Raw genomic sequence first — 19,119 nt, 5'->3', positions numbered from 1 at the left:
CAGCGAGAGGACGACGGCGTCAAGAATTTTGCAGCGACGAAGATGACAGTTGCGAAAGAGATCGATGCCGGTGAGGGGGTGCAAAACGGCGTCACTAACAGGGTTGAGGAGAACTTAGTGCGGTGAGGGGGCGACGATATCAAGAGCTTTGCGGCGACAACGATGATGGTTGCAGGAAAAATCAACGCCGTTGAAGAAAGGTTTCGGTGTTAATCCTAATTTTGTCAAATTTTAAAATCTGATAATAATTATTTAATTAATCAAAAATCTAAATTTTAATTTAAATTAGCTTCCTTCTTAAAATTTGATAATAATTTTTGACCAAACACACCCCATATTATTTAATATGATAAAGTTATTTCATTTTAAATCCAAATTTAACTTAAATTGACCGAGACGTGGCAACTTTTCGACAAGACCATGAATATTCTTAGACTATGTTTGGTTAGAAAAAATAAAGAGAAAGAAAATAAAAACGAAAGAAAGAAAAAAAAAGAAATTGAGTATATTTTTATTTTTTTTGGATGTATTTATATAGAAGTTAAATAAAAAAAAATAAATACTATAAAAAGATAATCTTATCTTTATACTATAAAATTTATTGAAAAAAGTGAAGGAATAATATTAAAAATATAAAAAAATATTTTTATTCGTTTTTTTTTATTTTTTTTCTTAACCGAATAATAAAAAATATTTTTTTTTAAACAAACCTAGCCTTAATATTGGGGAGTAAATTATAAAAGAGAAAGAAAAAAAAAAAGAAAATTATACTTCTTAAAACTATATAAAAGCGCAAGAGAGCTCGGGTAGCTGAAAACAGTGGAAAATATTTTCTGTTAAGCATGTAATTACTTAGTACTTACCATTACTAGTTTCTGTAGGTATTTAGTTTTGTATATATCTTTTTTCAGTTCTTTATGATTGCTCAATTGGAAGTTAGAAAATATTTTAAGATTATAATAAAGTTTTTGTATTGTGTTCAACTGGTTAAGTACAATACTTAGCCAAAGATTGATATAATACAGGAGGAGCAATGACGCATTACTCTCAAAAGTTTTATATTTTGTTATGTATGATCTCTAATCGTGTGTTAGTCTTGGATTTGTTGTTCAGATTGTACTTTACAAAAGTGAAGATGGGTTCTCCTCCTAAGGAATTTAATGTCCAGATTGATACTGGGAGTGACATCTTGTGGGTTAATTGCAACAGATGCAGTAATTGTCCACAGTCTAGCGGGCTGGGGGTGAGAAGTTTTTACGCCTTTGTGCCTTTGGTTGTAGTCTTTTTGTATTCATTGTAATTAAAGAGATGTTTCACACCATCATTGATTGCTCTTCTTATGTGTTGTGTGATGCTCTTTACAGATCCAGCTCAATTTCTTTGATGCAGCCAGCTCATCCACTGCTGCACTGGTTTCCTGCTCGGACCCGATATGCACTTATGCGGTTCAAACTGCAACAAGTGAATGCTCCTCTCAGGTTAACCAGTGCAGCTACACCTTTCAGTATGGAGATGGAAGTGGCACAACCGGATATTATGTTTCCGATGCTATCTATCTTGACACGATTGTGGGACAATCTGTGCTTTCTAACTCATCATCTACCATCGTTTTTGGGTGAGTCTTTATGCCATTATGGATAATTTATGTGTGCTGAATGTGAGAGTAAGGACATATAAAGAGCAAATCTGGATGATGGAATCTCAGGAACCTATATTTAGGTTGAAGAGTATAGTTTGTGTGATCATTAGCAAATCTTGTTTTGTTATAATATGATGGATTGAATCAACAGTAATGACATGTTTTATAGAAAATTTTGTCAATAGGTGGATTTTTAAATAAATGGGGCTTATCTTTAGGCTTTCAGCAGTCACCTATTGTGCCTTCTGGGGTATTCATTCCCATATCTATGATAATATTCTCTCTTGTTTTAATTTTATTTTATTCATTCTTTTATATACTTTTTTCCTTTTTGGAGTGTTGTCTTGGGAGCAGGTGTAGCACCTATCAATCTGGAGATTTGACTAAGACAGAAAAAGCAGTTGACGGAATTTTTGGATTTGGACCTGGTGCTCTATCTGTTATATCGCAGTTGTCATCGAAAGGCATGACCCCCAAAGTTTTCTCGCATTGCTTAAAAGGAGATGGCAATGGAGGAGGCATACTAGTTCTTGGTGAGATATTGGAGCCTGGCATTGTTTATACTCCACTTGTCCCATCACAGTATGTTCTTTCTTCTGGAGTTCCTTGTTTTCTTTCCTTAGTTGGTGGGATAATCTTTCCCCTAATATTGTTTCACTTTGGTACAAGGGGAAAGTATGAGTTCTATTTGTCTTTGCATGGAGTTCTTTTGATTACCTGCCAGAGATTTTTCTAATTACAAAATAATCATCTGGATGTATTAGCTATAAAGGTGATATTACTATGAGAATTGGGTTCCTAAAATCCGTATCTTGCCAGTATTCTGTTTTAGTAACAATACAGATCGATATGAGTATGCTGCAATGCAGTTGAGTAATTCCTTGATCAAATTTCAGGCCCCATTACAACTTAAATCTTGAGAGTATTGCTGTCAACGGACAGCTCCTCTCAATTGATCCAGCTGCATTTGGAACATCTAACAATCGGGGAACCATAGTTGACTCTGGTACAACATTGGCATACCTTATTCAAGAAGCTTATGATCCATTTGTCAATGCTGTATGTTCGCTTTTTAACTCGATATGTTTGAACCTTTACATGTTGTAAAGTTCTGGTAGTCAAATGGAATTTGAATTGCACTGTCAACCAAAATCGTACTGTTACAGTATGAATTAGGCAATGAAGTATTGAAAAATGCTGTCACAATTCTTTTTCCCTTGAAAGAGTGTGTTGAAGAGAGGGCAAGAAAAGAAATCTTCATTTGGCATGTTTATCTTGTAATCTTAGAAATAATACTGACTTGAAAGTAATGGTATTCAATATAATGACACGGAATATTCAAATGAATGTGTAGATAACTACAATTGTGTCACAGTTTGCCAGACCCATTATTTCTAAAGGAAACCAGTGCTATCTGGTCCCAACCAGGTTAGTTCAATCTAAACTCACTATTATAATAAAGTTATAAAGATCTTTAAATTTTCTCAATAATAAAAAGAGAGATTTTCCTATTTGGACCTCTCAGGATCTCATTTGATTCATTCTTATTCAGCATAGGTGATATATTTCCTTCAGTCACTTTAAACTTTATTGGTGGAGCATCCATGGTTCTGAAACCAGAACAATACCTTATGCATTATGGTTTTCTTGTAAGTATGCCTTTTCTCTGTGATCTCAGTCTTCCTTCTTTTTTCTTGCAAAGGTAGGAGGAATGCTCTGAGTTGTGAATTACCTCAATTGTAATACTCTGATCGTATGATGTGCCGCGTTGCTTTTACAGGATGGTGCTGCAATGTGGTGCATGGGTTTCCAGAAAGTGCAGGAGGGATTCACAATTTTAGGAGGTTAGACCCTAGAATAAGATTTTCTAGAAGTGAAGAAACAATTGCTTCCTCCCATTTGATTATGAAATAGGCAATTTAGTACTATGCACAAATAAATCTTGAATAGATTGTCTCCTGTGTTTGGCTGTGTCCAAGGGAGTGAGAGGACCTTCTTCAACACAGTTTGTTTTGGTGAACATTCTAATGAAATTGTAGAATATAATTTCAAAATTCTTCCAATATCTTCATTCAGGGTGATTTAATTTGGCAGTTTTCTGTTTACTTTGTGTTAGCATCTCATTGATCAGGTAATCTCGTGAACTAGTCATTCCCTATTTCTAGTATTGAATTCATCATCCCGTTGTTTCTGCTTTTGCAGATCTTGTGCTGAAAGATAAGATTTTTGTATATGACTTGGCTAATGAGCGTATTGGATGGACAAACTATGACTGTAAGTTCACCACAGGAACTCTTTCTCTGCTGCTTATGTGGTCCATGTACTTCATCTTAACTTCAAATTGTTGTTCAGGTTCCTTATCAGTAAACGTCTCAGTGGCTGCAACCAAGAGCAAAGATCAGTACATCAATGCAGGAACGCCGAGTGTCAGCAGCTCCCTCATAGGCCATGTGTACAAGTTACTACCTGTAAGCATTGTGGTTCTCCTTGTCCACATGATAGTTTCCATGGTGCCCCCAATTTCGTGACTCACTTCCAAGATTTTCAAAAGCTCATTCTTTGAAACTCCCTGGATTTCGCCGATGTTTTGCTCATTATCGGCGTTCCCATGATGTTTTGACCGGGATTTGTAGCTTTTTCTGCTCTGTATTTATGTCATTGGCATCTCTCCATTAAATATGATGAAAATGTGAAATCTCATTGTAAAGCGGCTCTCTTTTAGGAAATGGCATACTTGTATATTATTATATCTGTAATGGTAGATGAAATTGTAGCATTTATAAAGGTGCTCTGAACGCATAGAACATTTCAGTTGTGACTTGTGAGTAGAGTTACTTTCAGTGAAGTGTATAGAAATCTCACATGGTCATGGTATTTGATAAACGAAATTTAGCATGCCGATTTAGAATTCAATAATGGATATGATCGTGAGTATAGTCTAATCGACATTCAAAACTTCGCATCAAACAATCCTACAATCTATAACCGAGAGTACTAGTCTTCCGAGTCGTCCTCCCTTGGAATTGCTAGAGAATGCATATTATTGATTAGGAAGCTTTGTTATGGTTCATTTAGATGTTAAGTGAGAATAGATGGCAAACTATCAATATTAGAAGACTTGGCCTAGGGTTGGCATTAGAAATTCTATCATTATAGTTTCCTCAATGATGATAACAATTAGGCTTTGCTTCATTTAGTTAACCCTTAGGTATAGAGGAAAGTCAAATGAGATTAACTAACTTGAGTCACAAGTCCTAGTTTTACCCTAGGGAAATCTAGTTTTAGTGCACTCCAAGTCAATTAGCAATTTCTAATTCCCAATCAACAATTGACATAAACTATTCAACTTTCTCTAATGGTCCAAACCCCTATGCCAAGTAAGAAACTTTTACTCCATAACTAGTGTTGGCATTTTATCAAACACTTGATGAGCAAGGATGAAAGACATAGTAAGAATGAGAAGAAATTAGAATTAAAAGTACTTCAACGCAAGAAATTAACAACAATTAACAAAGAACAACAATAGAAATGAACTTCTCAAGAAATTGATAGAATCCAATACTACAAAGTTGAATATAGGATCTATGAGAATTGATCAATTAGAAGCACTAATTGAGATTAGAGAAGAAGATCTATAATATGAACAAAGTAAATTGAGAATTGCAATTTGATCTCACCAAAGAGTGATTGAGAATTCAGAAATTGAGGAAGATGAACCTTAATGAGAGCTTGGAATCTCTATCTCTACCCAAGAGTGTAACTACCACAAGGAGAAAAATCTAGAAAAATGTAAAATGAGCTAAAAGTCCCTTAACCATTCAACCCCTGGTCTTTTTAAGCTTTCCCGCCAAGGCACTTCCCTAAAATGGGATCTCCAACTGTCTCCACGCCCAGGTCACGTGACCCCATTAAAAAATCCTATTCGAGCATCGGCGCGCTCGCGCAAAGTCCGCGCGCGCGCCACTGGGGCATCTCGCAATTCGAGCGGACGCGTGATGTACGCGTGCGCGTCCATGGTGGTCATGGCTTAGCCGCTACACGTGCCGGCTCGTAGCTCGGCTTCTGACTTTGGCTTTTGGCTGCGCAATCCACGCGGGCGCACCAAGTACGCGCATGCGCCCTTGCTGAAGTTCCCAAGGTTCAATTTCTCATGCTCCCCTCTTTTGCACCCACTTTCCTTCTCTCCTCCGGGTCATCCATGCCCTATATTCTGAAACCACTTAACACACAGGTTACGGCATCGAATGACACCAATAGGAGAATAGAAATGTATCTAGTTTAGTGCAAAATAAGCATGTTTTCATCCATAAAGCAAAAACTAAGGAAGAAACACAAAACCGTGCATTTTCATATGAAAAGCGTGTGGAATCGTCGATAAAACCCCTGAAATCGATACAAGATAAACCCTAAAATTGAGGTTTATCAACCTCCCCACACTTGGATTCTAGCATGTCCTCATGCTTAGAGAAATGTAAAAGACCAAAGGATCATAAAGGTATAAGACTCATGAGGTGCAACCTACTTACATGAATGCAACTATGACTAGTGCTACTATCTACTTGGTTAGGAACAAATCAACCTTCCTAAGATACGTTCAAGCATATAGGGTAAGATAGTGGGCAATACATGGGACTTACCAATTTTTAGTCATCAAGTGCAATATATGCAACTTAGCATGAAGAACGCTCGTGAGAGTCGGGAACAAGAATTAGAGCCTTCGAACCCTCACCGGAAGTGTAAAAACACTCTATTTGCTCAAGTGTTTAGGGTCGATTCTCTCAAATTTCTCCTAATCATACTTTTCAAGATTTGTTTTTCTTCTAACAATCAACATATATCTCATGCATGCATACATCTATCATGAGGTCTTTTCTTTGGTTGTAATGGGGTTTGGGTCAAGGTAGGATGCATATTTGGTTAAGTGAGCTTAAAATTTGGATCTTTGATAAGCTTAAACTCCTCACCTAGCCTATGACATCCTATACAATTAAGTTCTAACCTAACTACCCATTCCTCACTTTTTCACATACTCATGCATTTTCTTTTCATTTCACAATACTTATGCATTGATCTTATTGAGCTTCGCTTTGCTTCGGGGCATTTTGTCCCCTTTTTATTATTTTGTTTTTCTCATTTTTTTCTTTCTATATACAAGAGCATCAATGCATAAGGTTTTACATTTGATCAATACATGAGTATGTACCAATTCCCAATATTTCCAGTAATAATACAAAACTACCCTTTTATTCACCCAATGTCCCAAGATTCCCACACTTGAATGATACTCACACACACTTGCCTAAGCTAGTCAAAGATCCAAATTAAGGACATTTATTGTTTTCCGCTTTAGGCTTGTAATGTGCTAAAATTAAGAACAAGTGGGTTGATCGTAGGCTCAAATTTGGCTAACAATGGAGGATAAAAGGTAAGGCTATTTGGGGTAAGTGAGTTAAATGAAATGATGGCCTCAATCATATAAATGCATGAATGCAAGGAATAATGGACATATAGACTCAAACAAAGCAAGGATCACACTTATAGAGAGAAAACAATTGCACACAAGAAGGAGAATAAGTGACTATAAGATGTAGCCACAAAACAAGGCTCAAAGCTCACTAGCTTATGTTCTCAGCTCAGAATCCATGTTCTAAAGTACAATCTTCAAGCAAGTTTAGCATCAAAATATTCAAAATTGGCAATGTCAAGGTTGCCCCAAATCTTGATTTTGCCCTAAAGTATTAGTTTCCTAAGAGAAAGTTCATTGTTCCAACCAAGTAAATTTATCATGCAAATGGTGTCGAAGAAAACCTAATCATGCAACCTATCCTAACTATAACGGAGTTCAAAAATTTATTCGGGTGTTACCTACGGAGATCGGTCAGCCGACCTCCCCACACTTAAAACATAGCACGGTCCTCCGTGCTATAGATGATGCACAATGGGTGGCCGAGTCCCGAGTGTCCTTCATCTCCGTTGTCATCACTATGTCCGCTTGAAGTAGCCGTAGATGTGGAGATATCCGATTCCTCCATAGGCGGGGTGACAATGCTTATAAGCTTCTTCACGTGAGCATATCGGCGCTGGTTACGCCTCTCATAGCGGTCCAATTTCTTGTGAAGGTCTTCAAGGCGTTGGGTGGCTGATTTTTGTGGTGCGGATGAAGTAGTGGTGTTGCGAGTTGGGGTGATCAGTCCAAGGTTCTTGGTGACTTCCGGCGGCTTGAGGCACCTCTTGGTCGGAATAACATCGCCCTCGACCGGGATTGAGGTCCTCCTATCCTTAGCCTCTCGGTGCACACCGGCTGCCACTACTAATTCGGTCACTATAGCGGGGAAGGGTAAGTTTTCCTTAACATGAATGCACCCCATGGATTGGCGAATGGCATGCGGAATGTCGACTGGTTTCTCGGTTAGGATGCACCATATCAATAAGGCGAGCTCGGCGGTAATGGACGACCCATGGGTGCTCGGGAGCACGTAGTGAGCTAGAATTTGGGCCCATGCCGCGGCTTCTTAAGTGAGGAAATGTGCATCTAAACCCTTTGGTCTTCGCTTTATGGTCCCCCGAATCCAACATGCTTCGGGTAAAGCTATTACGCGGAGGACCACGCTCTAATCGAACTCACGTTCGTTGCATGCTGCCAAGACTTCTTGATAGGCGTCATATTCATCCGCTAATGGCCCAATCTTGAGTACTCCTTGGATGGCCTCCCCCGTGACTGACACTTGCTTTTGGCGCACAAAGATTGATGTGAGAAGGGGTGAGTGGTAGTTGGAGTAGAACTCCACCACCCATGATAAATTGACCTCTTTTGGTTGCCTCAAGAGGAACCTCCATTGCCTCCGGTCAATGTGTGGCATCACTATCGGAGTGAAGTGGGCCAGTAGGCTAGAAGGGGCTCCGAGTGATAATTCCGCTCAATCATCCTTGAGTAAACAAGTTCGCAGTAGCGGTTAGGGAACTTGTTGGAGTCCTTTGGAGGGTTGTCCTTCTCTAAAGCATCAACGGGGCCCTTAGCCTTCTTGAGGAGGGGCTTGGCTATTGGTTCTTGGCGCGCTCTGTTGGTGGTTGGCTTCTTCGGGGCTTTCCCTTTGTTCTTTTTGATGACCATCCTGCGATAGTAAAGAATGGAGATGACATCAAACCCAAGGAAGTGTAATTAAATGGGATCATGTGAGTGAGAAATTGTGCCGTAAGAATATGGATATCGTCATTATATGACAGCTGCAACATGTAACTAAGATAATATTTGATAAGCAAGGCAAATCACTGGCATGTGGTATAGGGGTAGTGTAAGCATGCAAGTAGAAGGCATGAGAAGTATATACCCACAAATACCAAGAGTGGAAAGCAAATTATGAAAAGGTGAGTGGGTAGATTGTAGAATGTGAGGGTGTACCAAAGAGCGACTAAGGTATTGGGAAAAAAGCACATAGTTAAGAAGCAATGAGTCATAATGAGCTCAAAAAATCATGTATGCTTTTCCTCAAACACTTGGCGTGCACCCTTTTGTAGTATGCAAATAGGAGAGGGGAGAGCAATGTAACATTCTACAAACAAATATTAATCACTACAATGCACAATGGTTGTAAGAAAATCATGCAACATATCTCATCCACCAATGCAAAAGAAGTTAGAAGAAAAACACCCATAAAGAACTAAGCAAAAACACCCCAAAGAAGTGAGGGCTCAAAAGAGGAGGGAAAGAAAAAGAAAAAAAAGAACTACCTAAAAGAGAATAAAATCAACTAACTAAGAAGCAAAAGAGAGAAGTAGAGCAAGAGGGAAGCATAGTATAGTACCTTGAGAGAGATGGAAAGGGGGTATGGGAGAGGAAGTTGTAGAATGGAATGATGGAGAATGGAGGGAGCAGTGTAAGGACCACCGGAGATGGGTGGTCACCGGAGATGATGGTGGGAGGTAGGTGTTTGGAAGGAAAAATGGTAGTGGATAGTAAAGGAGGCAAGAAGAGAAGGGAAGAGAAGAATGATGGGAGCAAGTGTGCTCCCCTGTTATATTCACGTCAGATATTCACGCGCAGGAAAGCGGGATAGGGTAAAGGCGCGCGCGCGCACAATGCACGTAGGCGCCCATGTGCTCGTGCCGGTAGCACAAGGTTGGCTCAGAGGTGGCACAACTTTCTGGAAGAAGTACCAGAAGTTGGCTGCAGGGATGTTGGCGCGTGCGCGGCAGGTGCGCGCACGCGGCAATGAGGTTATGCCTCAGGCATGAGACGGGCCTGGGATTGGCTCAACTCTCTGGAAAATGGCCCAGAGGTTGCTGCAGGACTAGGGACGTGTGCGCGGCGTGGGCGCGGGTGCGTCCGTTGCGTCTCGAGCAGACTGACGCGTTGGCGCCTAGTGTGCGTACGCGGCAGAGGTGGTGTGCTGGGGGCTCAGTGCAGGCGCGAGAGTGGCCCAACTCTCTGGAAGATGTACTAGGAGTGCACAGCGGCGATTGACGCGCGCGCGCAAGATGCACTAGCGCTTTGATCCGCGTACTGCCAAAAGGGTGCGTACGCGCCATGTGCGCGCACACGTGATTGGCCTGTGCTTCAGGCATGGTGCCGGCGTGGTGTGGGCGCAACTTTCTGGAAAATGTATGGAGGGGTAATTCTTGCAGTCCACGCTTCCGCGCACGTGGCGCGCTCGTGTGGATGGTCGAAAATGCCTCATATGCGCGTACGCGTCAGATGCGCGCACGCGCGGAATGGTGCTTTTTCAAAGTTTTCATGTTCTCGCACCAATTCAAGCAATCCAACCCTCCAAACAACCACTCAAGCACTATAGAAGCCTTGTTTAACATGATAAAGTACCAAACAAACTCAACAATTGAAACAAACTTGAAATTAAATCTAGCTACAACTTCATCAAATACCTAGGTACCAAACATGAAGTCAAGTATTGAGCAAGTATCAATCAAAGAAGAATTTAATGGCTATGTACAAATGGTAGATCTTACCATGGTGGGGTGTCTCCCACCTAGCACTTTTGTTTACCGTCCTTAAGTTGGACTTCCACTAGCTCAAGGTTCTTGTTCAAGAGGTGCATCCCTCAAGAGGAACACTTCAAATTCCTTGGAGTTCTTTCTTTGATCACCATGGTATAATTTGAGACGGTGCCCATTTACCTTGAAAATGTCCGGACTTGATGGGTGGCGCAAGTGGTAGACCCCGTAAGGTTCTACTTTCTCTACTTGGTAAGATCCATCCCATCTTGATCTAAGCTTTCCGGGTAGCAATCTTAACCTTGAGTTGTAAACGAGGACTAGCTCACCGGGTTTAAATTCCCTTCTCCTAATGTTCTTGTCATGAATGGCTTTCATCTTTTCCTTGTTGAGTCTAGAATTGTCATAGGCTTCTAGTCTCAAGCATTCTAATTCCGCCAATTGAAGCTTTCTCTCTACTCCGGCTCCACCCAAACTCAGATTGCATTCCTTTATGGCCCAATAGGCTTTGTGTTCGATTTCTATCGGTAAATGGCATGCTTTACCATATACAAGCCTAAAAGGGCTCATGCCAATGGGTGTTTTGTAAGCCGTTCGATATGCCCAAAGTGCATCGGAGAGCTTAGTGCTCCAATCCTTCCTATTCGGCTTCACAATTCTTTCCAACACATGTTTAATTTCCCGGTTAGAAACCTCAGCTTGGCCGTTTGTTTGAGGGTGGTAGGCCATGGCAATTTTTTGTGTAATGCCATACTTTCTCATGAGGCCGTCAATTTTTTTGTTACAAAAATGGGATCCTTGGTCAATTATGATTGCTCTCGGGGAGCTAAAACGACAAATGATATTGTTCCTCACAAAAGAAAAAACAACATGAGCATCATCCGTCCGGGTGGGGATTACCTCCACCCATTTTGACACATAATCGACAGCTAACAAAATGTAGAGAAAGCCATTAGAATTTGGAAATGGTCCCATGAAGTCGATTCCCCATACATCAAAAATTTCACAAAAAAGCATATTTTGTTGTGGGATTTCGTCCTTCTTAGAAATATTTCCAAACCGAATACATTGAGGACAAGATTTGCAATAGAGGGAAGAGTCTTTGAGAAGGGTTGGCCACCAAAATCCACAATCAAGGACCTTTCTTGCCGTTCTTTGGGGGCCGTAGTGGCCACCGCCTTCGGAAGAATGGCAAGCGAATTCCAAGCTTGCTTGGAATTCGGTTTGGGGTATGCACCTTCGCACTATTTGGTCTGCTCCACACCTCCACAAATAGGGATCGTCCCAAACATAGTATTTGGATTCGCTTTTCAGGTTATCCTTTTTATGTTTTTTGAGCTTGGGAGGGAAGGTGTGTGAAACCAAGTAGTTTGCTATTGAAGCATACCAAGGAACTACTTCCGAGATTGAGTGCAAACCATCTAGAGGAAAGGAGTCATTGATAGGAATGGTATCGCCTTTTGTGTGTTCGATGCGACTTAAATGGTCTGCCACTAAGTTTTGAGAACCACTCCTATCCTTGATCTCCAAGTCAAATTCTTGTAACAAAAGCACCCATCGAATTAATCTCGGTTTTGATTCCTTTTTGGTCAACAAGTACTTTAATGCCGCGTGATCTGAGTACACTACTACCTTGGAACCAAGAAGATAGGATCGGAACTTGTCCAAAGCAAAAACGATAGCTAGGAGTTCCTTTTCAGTAGTAGTGTAGTTGGATTGGGCCCCATCTAGTGTTTTGGAAGCATAAGCTATAACATAGGGAATCTTACCCTCGCGTTGTGCTAACGCGGCTCCTATCGCATAATTCGAAGCATCGCACATGATTTCAAATGGTTGAGTCCAATTCGGCCCTCGCACAATAGGAGCTTGTGTCAATGCCACTTTAAGCTTGTCATATGCTTCCATACATTCTTTGCTCAGCTCAAATTCAGTGTCCTTTTGTAGTAGTCGAGAGAGAGGTAAGGCTACCTTGCTAAAGTCTTTGATGAACCTCCGGTAGAATCCTGCATGTCCAAGAAAGGAGCGGATTTCCCTCTCGGATGAGGGGTAAGGCAAACTAGATATGACATTTATTTTTGCCGGATCCACAGAGATGCCTTCTTTTGAAACAATGTGTCCCAAAACAATGTCTTGTTTAACCATGAAATGACATTTTTCAAAATTTAAGACAAGGTTTGTTTTGGTGCATCTCTCTAAGACTTTTTCAAGGTTGCCTAAGCAATGATCAAATGAGTTACCATATACGCTAAAATCGTCCATGAAAACTTCCATACATTGCTCTAGGAGGTCTGCAAATAAGCTCATCATGCATCTTTGAAACGTTGCCGGTGCGTTGCATAGGCCAAATGGCATATGCTTGTAAGCATACATTCCAAAGGGGCAAGTAAATGTGGTTTTTTCTTGGTCCTCTAGAGCAATGTGTATTTGGAAGCATCCGGAGTAACCATCAAGAAAGCAATAATATGATTTACCGGCTAGTCGATCAAGCATTTGATCAATGAACGGTAGTGGAAAGTGATCTTTTCTTGTGGCCGCATTCAATCTTCGATAGTCTATGCATACCCTCCAAGAATTTTGCACCCTTGTTGCTATAAGTTCACCGCTTTCATTTTTGATTGTGGTCACCCCGGATTTCTTTGGCACCACTTGGACCGGGCTTACCCACTCGCTATCCGAGATGGGATAGATGATGTCCGCCTCAAGTAGCCGAGTGACTTCCTTTTTCACAACCTCAAGAATGGTTGGATTAAGTCTCCTTTGAGGTTGTCGGACCGGTCTTGCTCCTTCTTCAAGAAATATGCGGTGCTCGCATACTTGGGGGCTTATTCCCACTAGATCCGCCAAACTCCACCCGATTGCCCTTTTATTTTTCCTCAAGACATCTAGCAACTTTTCTTCTTGTTGAGGGGTTAGCTCTTTTGCAATTATCATAGGGAGCTTGTGGGCTTCATCAAGATATGAGTACTTTAGGTGGGGTGGTAGTGGCTTCAATTCCATCTTTTTGTCATGATTTGAAGTTTGGATTTTCGGATGGTTTGTGTGGTGTGTGGTGTTTAGTTTGCTTGGATCTTCATTTGCTTCTTCAATCATGTACTTCTCATCCAACTTTGCAAGGTGTACTTCGGCAACAATGTTGTCGATTGGGTCACACCGGAATAGAGAGTGATTCTCCGGTGGATGCTTCATTGCTTCTTCTAGGCTAAAACTCACGACTCTCCCATCTATCTCAAATAAGTAGGTTCCCGAGTAGGCATCTAGCTTAAATCTAGAAGTTCTCAAAAATGGTCTTCCAAGTAAGATAGATGATGCTCTCTCGGGTTCATTTGATGGCATCTCAAGGACATAGAAGTCAATCAGAAACACCAACCCTTTGATATTCACCAATACATCTTTCGCCACACCTGCTACGGTTATTATGCTTTTATCTGCTAGGACAAATCTCGCCGCCGACCTCTTTAGTGGTGGTAACTTCAATACTTGGTAGACAGAGAGCGGCATAATGCTAACACATGCATCGAGATCACACATACAATCTAGGGATCGAACTCCATTGACGGTGCAAGTGACCATACAAGGGCCCGGGTCATCACACTTCTCAGGCAATGCTCCCATTAAAGCGGAAATATAACTCCCCAATGGGATGGTTTCCAATTCAAGAATTCTATCCTTGTTCATGCATAGATCTTTAAGGAATTTTGCATATCTAGGAACTTGATGGATAGCATCAAAGAGGGGGATGGTTACCTCGACTTTCTTGAACATTTCTATCATTTTGGGGTCGAGCTCTATGCGCTTCTTAGCTTTCTTTGCAAGTGTTGGAAATGGGAGTGGTTGAGCAATTTCTTCTTCCAAGATTCTTAGTCTTGGGGGTCTCTTTTGTTGGTTGAGCTTCTTCATCCTCAACTATGACTTGTGGTGTCTCCTCTTCCACTACCTCTTCTATATCTATTCCCTCCTCCCCTTGAGCGGTTGGGATGGGATTTGAATCCTTTGCTCCCTTCTCTTTTAATTGTGTTCCGGATCTTAGGGTGATGGCATTGATGCCTCCCTTAGGATTGGGTTGAGGTTGAGAAGGGATGACGCTTTGGATTGGGGGTTGAGGAGTGGGATTTGATGGTGGGTCCATGCGTGCAAGAAGAGCTTGTAGTGTAGAGGTGAGGCCGGTGAGACCGGAAGCAAGTGTGCTTTGTAGTTCCTTTTGGCCTTAGATGATGGTCTGGAGTGTATCATCTTGGTTAGGGGGTGGACGGGTATGTGAGTTGAGGGGCTTGTGATTGGTTGGGTGGTGGTCTTTGATGTGGTGGTTGGTCTGTTTGGTAGTTTCTTTGTTGGTTTTGTTGGTTGTATGGTTGGTTTTGTTGGTTGTATGGTGGCCGGTTTTGTGAGTTGTTGTTGTTCCATCTTTGACCTCCTCCGTTGTTGTTGTTGTTGTCCCTATTTCCTTGTTGATGATTGTCCCTCCAATTTTGATTTTGATTGCCACTCCCTTGATTGTAGCTTCCTCCTTGATAAGGGTAACCTTGGTTAGGATTACCGCCTTGGTAGTACCTTTGATTTGGGCGGTCATAGAAATTGTGAGTAGCCGCCAAGGTGTTGTCTTCTTGAAGGCTTGGGCACTCATCCGTGTAGTGGGAATAGCATGAACAAATGCCACACACTTTCTGAGGGACCAATTGTTGATTGTATTGTTGAGGGGGTGGAGGTTGTTGTTGGTATGGTTGAGGTTGTTGTAGTTGTTGTTGGCTCAATTGGAGTTGCCTCAAGATGGATGTCATTTCGCTCAAGGATTTGGTTAGAGCGGTGGTTTCGCTACTAGTTGATACCTCATTCACGGTTTTTGGGTGGTTGACTCTTCGTCTCATATGTTGATTAGATTCGGCTAAGTCAATGATGAGTTGCCATGCCTCCTCCGCTGTTTTATATTTAGACAAAGAACCATTGCTAGAGGTGTCCAACAGAGTTCTATCTTATTCCCGCATCCCTTGACATATGTATCCAAGCAACACTTGAGTGTCAATCATGTGATTAGGGCATGCGTCTAGTAGCTTTCGAAACCGTTCCCAATATTCGTATAGTGGTTCCGTTTCACCTTGTATAATACATGACATTTCCTTCCTTAGCCTATCCATCTTTTCCGGTGGCAAGAATTTATCCAAGAATCCTCTTCTAAGAAAGTCCCAATCGGAAGTGACTTCACTAGATAGAGTGTAGAACCATTCTTTAGCCTTGTCCTCAAGAGAGAAAGGGAAAGCAAACAACCATATAGCAACCTCATCGGATCCTTCCCGTCTAGTTGTTGAGCATATACGATGAAAATCTTTGAGATGTCGAATAGGGTCTTGTGCGGGAAGTCCATGGAACTTAGGTAGGAGGTTGATCAAAGCGGTCTTGAGTTCAAAGTTTGCATTCAAGTTGGGGTGAGTTACATGAAGGGGTTGAAGGACATAATCTGGTGCACCCGCTTCCTTGATAGTAACTCTCCTCGGAGCGGCCATGGTGTTAGTACCTAAAGCAAAAGAAGAGTTGTTAGTGATATTGATGGGGGAATGGTTATTGCCTTCTTCGAGTGACGGTTCAATGTTTACTTTTAGTAAGGTGGGTAAGGTGGTGAAAACCTTTTCACCTTCCCCAAAACTTAACCGCTTCCGAGCTTGTCTAATATGAAGCAAAGTTCGTTTTATTTCCGGATTAAATGGGACTAAGCTCGGATTCGATTGTGAACGCGTCATGGGATGAAGGAGAAGTAAAACTCATGGTAATGATGGGGGGTTTAGCCACTTGAACAAAGAATCACAATGAAATGCACTATGTACATATACACATATTTGCTCTAAACAATAACATGGCACACTAAGCAATTCCCTGGCAACCATTTTGATAAACGAAATTTAGCATGCCGATTTAGAATTCAATAATGGATATGATCGTGAGTATAGTCTAATCGACATTCAAAACTTCGCATCAAACAATCCTACAATCTATAACCGAGAGTACTAGTCTCCCGAGTCGTCCTCCCTTGGAATTGCTAGAGAATGCATATTATTGATTAGGAAGCTTTGTTATGGTTCTTTTAGATGTTAAGCGAGAATAGATGGCAAACTATCAATATTAGAAGACTTGGCCTAGGGTTGGCATTAGAAATTCTATCATTATAGTTTCCTCAATGATGATAACAATTAGGCTTTGCTTCATTTAGTTAACCCCTAGGTATAGAGGAAAGTCAAATGAGATTAACTAACTTGAGTCATAAGTCCTAGTTTTACCCTAGGAAAATCTAGTTTTAGTGCACTCCAAGTCAATTAGCAATTCCTAATTCCCAATCAACAATTGACATAAACTATTCAACTTTCTCTAATGGTCCAAACCCCTATGCCAAGTAAGAAACTTTTACTCCATAACTAGTGTTGGCATTTTATCAAACACTTGATGAGCAAGGATGAAAGACATAGTAAGAATGAGAAGAAATTAGAATTAAAAGTACTTCAACGCAAGAAATTAACAACAATTAACAAAGAACAACAATAGAAATGAACTTCTCAAGAAATTGATAGAATCCAATACTACAAAGTTGAATATAGGATCTATGAGAATTGATCAATTACAAGCACTAATTGAGATTAGAGAAGAAGATCTATAATATGAACAAAGTAAATTGAGAATTGCAATTTGATCTCACCAAAGAGTGACTAAGAATTCAGAAATTGAGGAAGATGAACCCTAATGAGAGCTTGGAATCTCTCTCTCTACCCAAGAGTGTAACTACCACAAGGAGAAAAATCTAGAAAAATGTAAAATGAGCTAAAAGTCCCTCAACCCTTCAACCCCTGGTCTTTTTAAGCTTTTCCCGCCAAGGCACTTCCCCAAAATGGGATCTCCAACTGTCTCCACGCCCAGGTCACGTGACCCCATTAAAAAATCATATTCGAGCATCGGCACGCTCGCGCAAAGTCCGCGCGCGCCACTGGGGCATCTCGCAATTCGAGCAGACGCGTGACGTACGCGTGCGCGTTCATGGTGGTCATGGCTTAGCCACTACACGTGCCGGCTCGTAGCTCGGCTTCTGACTTTGGCTTCTGGCTGTGCAATCCACGCGGGCGCGCCAAGTATGCGCACGCGCCCTTGCTGAAGTTCCCAAGGGTCAATTTCTCATGCTCCCCTCTTTTGCACCCACTTTCCTTCTCTCGTCCGGGTCATCCATGCCCTATATTCTGAAACCACTTAACACACAGGTTACGGCATCGAATGACACCAATAGGAGATTAAAATGTATCTAGTTTAGTGCAAAATAAGCATGTTTTCATCCATAAAGCAAAAACTAGGGAAGAAACACAAAACCGTGCATTTTCATATGAAAAGCGTGTGGAATCGTCGATAAAACCCTTGAAATCGATACAAGATAAACTCTAAAATTGGGGTTTATCAGTATTCCATTAATGGAATTATATGTTCTGTTTTTGGGTTTCAAAAAATAAAAATAAAATCCATAACAGTTGCATCTGTTAAAGTATAGATATAATTCCCTTCATTTGTGGTTCTTTAAAGACAAGCGAATTTGAGAAATTTGAACATATATAATGTAGAGAAAGTCTATGGAACTAACTACAATGGTAGCCAATTCAGCCAATTCTCCTCTAATCTTGATTTTGATATGCAAAAAATTTAGTTCTGCATCTTTTCTATATTCGCGTCGTACAACCCTAAGCTACAAACAACTCACTATATGTGCTTCCATCCTTTGTCTCCTACTCCTCCCATCCGTCGTGCCTTTGACGTATGCCTCTTCTCGCTCATTGCGTCGTCGTTGTCTCTCCGGTGCGCCACCCTTGTTGCGCAAATCAGCTCCCTCTTTGACCCTCCTGTCGCATGCAGCCGCCTCTCTCGCCGTGCGTCCTCCCTCGTTGCATGATGAGTGGATATTTTATATGCTTTTTGGTAGTGTTTTCATATAGTTTTTAGCATGTTTTACTCACTTTTTGTTATATTTTAATTAATTTTTGTTCAAAAATCATAATTCTGGACTTCACTATGGGTTTTTGTGTTTTTCTGTAATTTTAGGTATTTTCTTGCTGAAATTGATGGACCTGAGCAAAAATCTGATTCAGAGGTTGAGAAAGGATTGCAGATGCTGTTGGACTATGACCCTCCTGCACGTGAAGTGGATTATCTGGAGCTACAGAAGCCCAATTGGCGCGCTCTTAATTGTGTTAGAAAGTAGACATCTTGGGCTTTTCCAGTAATGTATAATAGTTCATACTTTGCTCGAGATTTGATGGCCCAAACTGGCGTTAAACGCTAGCCAGAAACCTTTTCTGGCGTAAAACGCCAGAACTGGCACCAAAACTGGAGTTAAACGCCCAAACTGGCACCAAAGCTGGCGTTTAACTCCAAGATTGGCCTATGCACATGAAAGCTTCAAAGCTCAGCCCAAACACTCACCAAGTGGACCCCGGAAGTGGATTTCTGTACTATCTGCACTTGGGAACTCATTTTCTGTAAACCTAGGTTACTAGTTTAGTATAAAAACTACTTTTAGA

The 19,119-nt window shown here is 41.1% G+C and overlaps 1 protein-coding gene across 3 annotated transcripts; it reads left to right on the top strand.

Moving 5' to 3' along the window:
* Positions 1 to 752: 752 nt before the first annotated feature.
* LOC112696607 (aspartic proteinase 36) lies at positions 753 to 4,559 on the top strand. 3 transcript variants are annotated; one of them, XM_025749438.3, is made up of 10 exons: positions 753 to 844; positions 1,114 to 1,243; positions 1,365 to 1,615; positions 1,994 to 2,221; positions 2,536 to 2,698; positions 2,994 to 3,067; positions 3,192 to 3,288; positions 3,420 to 3,483; positions 3,842 to 3,913; positions 3,992 to 4,559. In XM_025749438.3, exons 2-10 carry the CDS (start codon positions 1,136 to 1,138, stop codon positions 4,165 to 4,167), a joined length of 1,233 nt encoding a protein of 410 aa, XP_025605223.1. In that variant the 5' UTR covers positions 753 to 844; positions 1,114 to 1,135; the 3' UTR covers positions 4,168 to 4,559. The 3 variants fall into 3 exon arrangements, with proteins under 3 accessions (XP_025605223.1, XP_072053114.1, XP_025605222.1); XM_072197013.1 differs by having other exon boundaries at positions 817 to 877; XM_025749437.3 differs by lacking the exon at positions 753 to 844 and having other exon boundaries at positions 884 to 1,243.
* Positions 4,560 to 19,119: the final 14,560 nt, after the last annotated feature.

The sequence above is a fragment of the Arachis hypogaea genome, chromosome 6, assembly GCF_003086295.3.
Source record: "Arachis hypogaea cultivar Tifrunner chromosome 6, arahy.Tifrunner.gnm2.J5K5, whole genome shotgun sequence".
NCBI classification, from domain to species: domain Eukaryota; kingdom Viridiplantae; phylum Streptophyta; class Magnoliopsida; order Fabales; family Fabaceae; genus Arachis; species Arachis hypogaea.
Note: the sequence above shows the minus strand (reverse complement) of the source record. Positions and strands in the feature narration are given on the sequence as shown.